This window comes from Trichechus manatus, unplaced genomic scaffold (genome assembly GCF_000243295.1).
Source record: "Trichechus manatus latirostris isolate Lorelei unplaced genomic scaffold, TriManLat1.0 scaffold00250, whole genome shotgun sequence".
NCBI classification, from domain to species: Eukaryota; Metazoa; Chordata; class Mammalia; order Sirenia; family Trichechidae; genus Trichechus; species Trichechus manatus.
The window spans coordinates 859,551-863,470 of record NW_004444186.1 but is presented as its reverse complement, the minus strand read 5'-3'; the positions used below and the strand labels follow the sequence as shown (position 1 = coordinate 863,470).

Genomic DNA, 3,920 nt, shown 5'->3' with positions numbered 1-3,920 from the left:
TGTGCTGGGCGCATGAAAGCCCTCTTCTGGTGTCATCCTCTGACAGGATATTCTCAGAGGCTGTGGTATCCCAGAGACAGGAGCTGGCGCGCAGAGCTGAGACAAGAATAATACTTGGCATTTGGGGGGCCCCCGATATGGGCCAGGAGCAGAAAACCCAGAGAATCACTTAGCCTTCTGATGCTCCGTGTGCGTCAGCCAGCAGACGCACAGCCAGCACAGAGGGGATGGAGCTGTCCCGTGTGAGCCCTTGCTGGGGACACGTGAGCTGGCAGGCTCAGAACAGCTCGGGTGGGGACAGTGACCATGGGGATTTGCTGTGACATCTCCTATTACGTGGTAAAGCAGGGCCACCAGTGACAGTTCTGCTAGGGCCAGGCCACCCTAACGCTTAGCAGGGCGTCCCCCTCCCAGGCTTGTCCCCTTGGGTTTAGATGATTTCTTCATTTTGATTCTTATCCCAGACTATTTCACGGATCCAAGACTTCCCAACAAGATTCACATGCAGCTAATTAAGGAAAACAAAGCGACTTAATTAGCAAAATCATGACGCTCTGGTTTGTGGGCGAGACCAGCAGGAATCCGGCCTCGGGGTAGGTGCTGACCTCCCTTAGAGACAAGCATTTTTACTCGCGTGACAACGAGCCCTGGTCTCTTGGTCCAGGGTGTGGGAGAAACCAAGCAGAGAAGCTAGAGAGAAATACAGCACAGGTGTTTAGGTTTCCCAACACGGTTTTGGGAGAAGCGGGGACTGTGAAGGGTGGCCAAGGTTAGTCCTGCGTGTGTCCCGCCTGTCAGCAGCAGGAGACACCTGTTTGAACCCAGTGACGTGGGTTAAAGGCACAGCATGGGGAGTAGTTCAGGGAAAAAGGAGCCAGCAGGAATGGACGGGGCGTTAGTAGCGGCTCCCTCTGTCAGAATGCTCCTGCAGGTGGCCTTTTCCTCCTGTCTGCTTGGTGGTAGGGAGGGCTTCCTGTGGCTCCTGGAAGAGGTGGGAGCAGTATCCCCCCTCCGCCTGCATCTGCATCTTGGGTTGGGCACTTTCCTGCTGCCTTGCCCTTTGACCAGGCTATGCCATTAAGGCCAGCACGCATTTTTCAGGCAGGAGGATTCTGAAATGATTTTGAAGGCTGTGATGTTTTTGTTTTTTTTCCTTTTAATGTGAGGTGGGAAAAAGCCACACTCGTAATTTAGCAGAAGCATTTCTGTTTTGCAGGGTCATCTGGAAGCAAGAGAGCCGTCTTACCATCAGCGTGGGTTTCCCAGCTGCCCTGGGCTCTGTCTGCTGCCACAAAGGCTTTTTAAAGATGTTTGTTAAAAACAGCCCCTCCTGTTCTCTCCACTTTGTCCCACCCAGGGAGAGGGGGACCCCCTTTGACTAGCCGGGAGGTGGCAGTGCCAGCCCCGGGGCCTCTCAGCTTGGTCAGTGGGCATATACACCTCAGTACCATGTACTACTCCCTGCCCCTGCAGCCCACTCCTTGACACAGCCAAGACAGCCTGGCCTGCTGGGAGGACACTCAGAACAGGGACAGGGACCCCTGGAGGACCACAGCTGGGCGGGGCGGTGCAGGGACATGCAGAGTCACACTGCAGCGGTGGCTTTGGTTTTCCTGATCTTCCCTCCTGGGTTTCTGTGTGGAGGGTGATTATAAACTTTTATTTCCACAGAAGCAATACTAAGAGGAACTGGGCTGGAAGGACAGCAAGAGAGAGTGAGATCAGACATAGAGAACCCACCCAGGGTCATGGATATTGTGAAGTCAGCCTCCCAGGTGACTCAGGGAGGTTGTGGACTTTATTCTTGAGGGTTTTGAGAAACAAGCTGTCCATCCATTTGATTTTCGCTAAGAGGCAGGGGAATGGGTCAGCTGGCCTTATGAAGTCCTTTCCCAGCCTAGGAGTCTGGGAGGTCTCACGTGTTTATGTCCCACCTCTCTGGGTGCCACAGAACCTGTCCCCTTTGTGTCACTTGTCAACATCCCCATGGCAACAGAAGCGCAGACCAATGCCTGCCGGCTTCCCCGCTGCCGTCACCTGCAGCAGCAGAAAGGGCAGCAGCACAGAGCGCTTGAAGAACATTAAAACTGCCGGAGAAGCTACGGAACGGGGACCTGAGGACTTATTCTCAGTGCTTTCAAAACTGCACCCAGCAGCTGTGGCACGGACAGTGAGGTAGCCCTGTTTTGAAAAATCCAAATGAAGCCCGCAGCCAAAAAACACGTGTCTCCTGAGGGCCTCTGCTGGGAGGTGTTATCTCAGACACCCTTAGCGTCTTTCCCAGGAGAAGAACCTTTCCTGCCACAGAGTGGGGAAGAGCAGGGTTTAATACTGCAGGAGTACAGCGGCTCATTCTCGGGGGCTTCCTGGTACAAACGAGAATTTAAAGTTCGTTTCAAAGCCTGGCCTCCCTGAGTAATGTGTGGGTTTAAGACGTAGTCCTAGCGCATCTGCGTTGTGTGAGACGCTGCGCTAGGTCCTAGGGAGACACGCGACAGCCCCTGCCACCCGGCTGTTCATGGTCTGAGGAGACCATATCGGCATCGTTCCGCTGTCCTGGGCCTTGGCATGCAGTGTCTTCCGTGTCTGTTCATCTGAATCGCTCACGTAGTAGACTGAAGGCTCCATGAGGGCAGGGACCAACTCTAGAAGGCTAACTCGTTTACTGATGAGCTCCCAGCTCCTAGCAGGTGCCCGCACACAGCAGGTGCTCACACACAGCAGGTGCCCGCACACAGCAGGTGCTCAGTAGGCATTTGTGGAGAAAACGAGTGAATGCATAGTTGATTGGCCAATCACATTATAATACATTAATTGCTGTCGTGACCATTAGATACCCATGATAGAAGCATGGACGTAATATAGAGGGAGGGAGAAGAGGCGCACCAGTCTGCCTGGGGAGTGAGTTGGGCACGTGATGGATGGAAGGTTTTGCCAGGCAGACGTGGGGAGGAAGTGAGGAGAGACGGGGTTGTCAGGGCACCTCTGGGGCTTCATTTCTGCTGAGCAGGATCAGCGGGGGGACCCTGTTTGCCGCCAGCCCATCTTCATCCCCTTTCTTCTTTGCTAACAGAACCCCGGTTTTGTTCTGGCATCAGTGGGCTCAGCCCCAAGTCGCGGATCCTGGTTGATCCTGGTTGATCTCAACCCCAACCGTCACAGTCACATTCCCTGATTTCCCAGCCCTCCTTGCAGCTAGGAGTGTGCTGGGGGTTTCTAGGAAAAAAGTGAGGGGGGCTAGGGAGGACAGATTCCGCTGGGGTAGCCCTCCCCCTCCTTCCTTGTTGGAACCCAAATATGGTATCTCCAGCTGAGCAGCCGTCTTGAGACCGTGGAGTAACAAGGCTGAGGGTGGAAGCCAACCTGCCGAAGTGGCAGAGAGGAAAGGTCGGAAGACCCTGGGGCCCTGTTGGTGCCTTTGAGCCCCTGAAGAGTCCAGCAGTCACCTGCCTTCAGGCTTGTTGATAGGTGAGCAAAATAAAGCTCTGATTTGTTTTGAAATCAGACCAGAGTAGAAATGCTGATCACCACCTGCTCGGTGGGCAAGTCACTTACCTTCCTCAAGCGTTAGGTTCCTCGTCTGTAAAGGAGACTTGTAGTGCCCACCTCTCGCAGTGGTAGAAGGGACTGTGCCTGGCACACAGAGGTGTTCAGTAAGGGGTGCGGGTTATGGGAGGCGTGCCAGGGTAGGAGTAGTGGGAGAAGATGCCAGGCAAGAAGGTGGGACCTACGGCAGAGGGTGCTGTGTACGAGGCAGAGGAGATAAAAATCTAAATTTGTATCGTGTCGGCAATGGAGAGCTAGTGGAGAATTTTAAGGCAAGAGGAATTCATGAAGAGACTTGCATTTAGAAAGTGTGATAGTGTGGAGGAAAGTGAGAGGGAACTCAGGCTAGAAATGCAGAGACCTACGGAGACAGC

General features: G+C 53.9%; 1 protein-coding gene across 1 annotated transcript in view; it reads left to right on the top strand.

Annotated features, from left to right (window-relative positions):
- Positions 1-588, top strand: part of RIIAD1 (regulatory subunit of type II PKA R-subunit domain containing 1) — a 6,207-nt gene extending 5,619 nt beyond the window's left edge. Inside the window, exon 4 of the mRNA XM_004389616.2 lies at positions 465-588. Within this exon, the coding sequence (XP_004389673.1) occupies positions 465-535 (71 nt within the window). The 3' untranslated portion in view covers positions 536-588. The remainder of the gene's footprint in view (positions 1-464) is intronic.
- Positions 589-3,920: the final 3,332 nt, after the last annotated feature.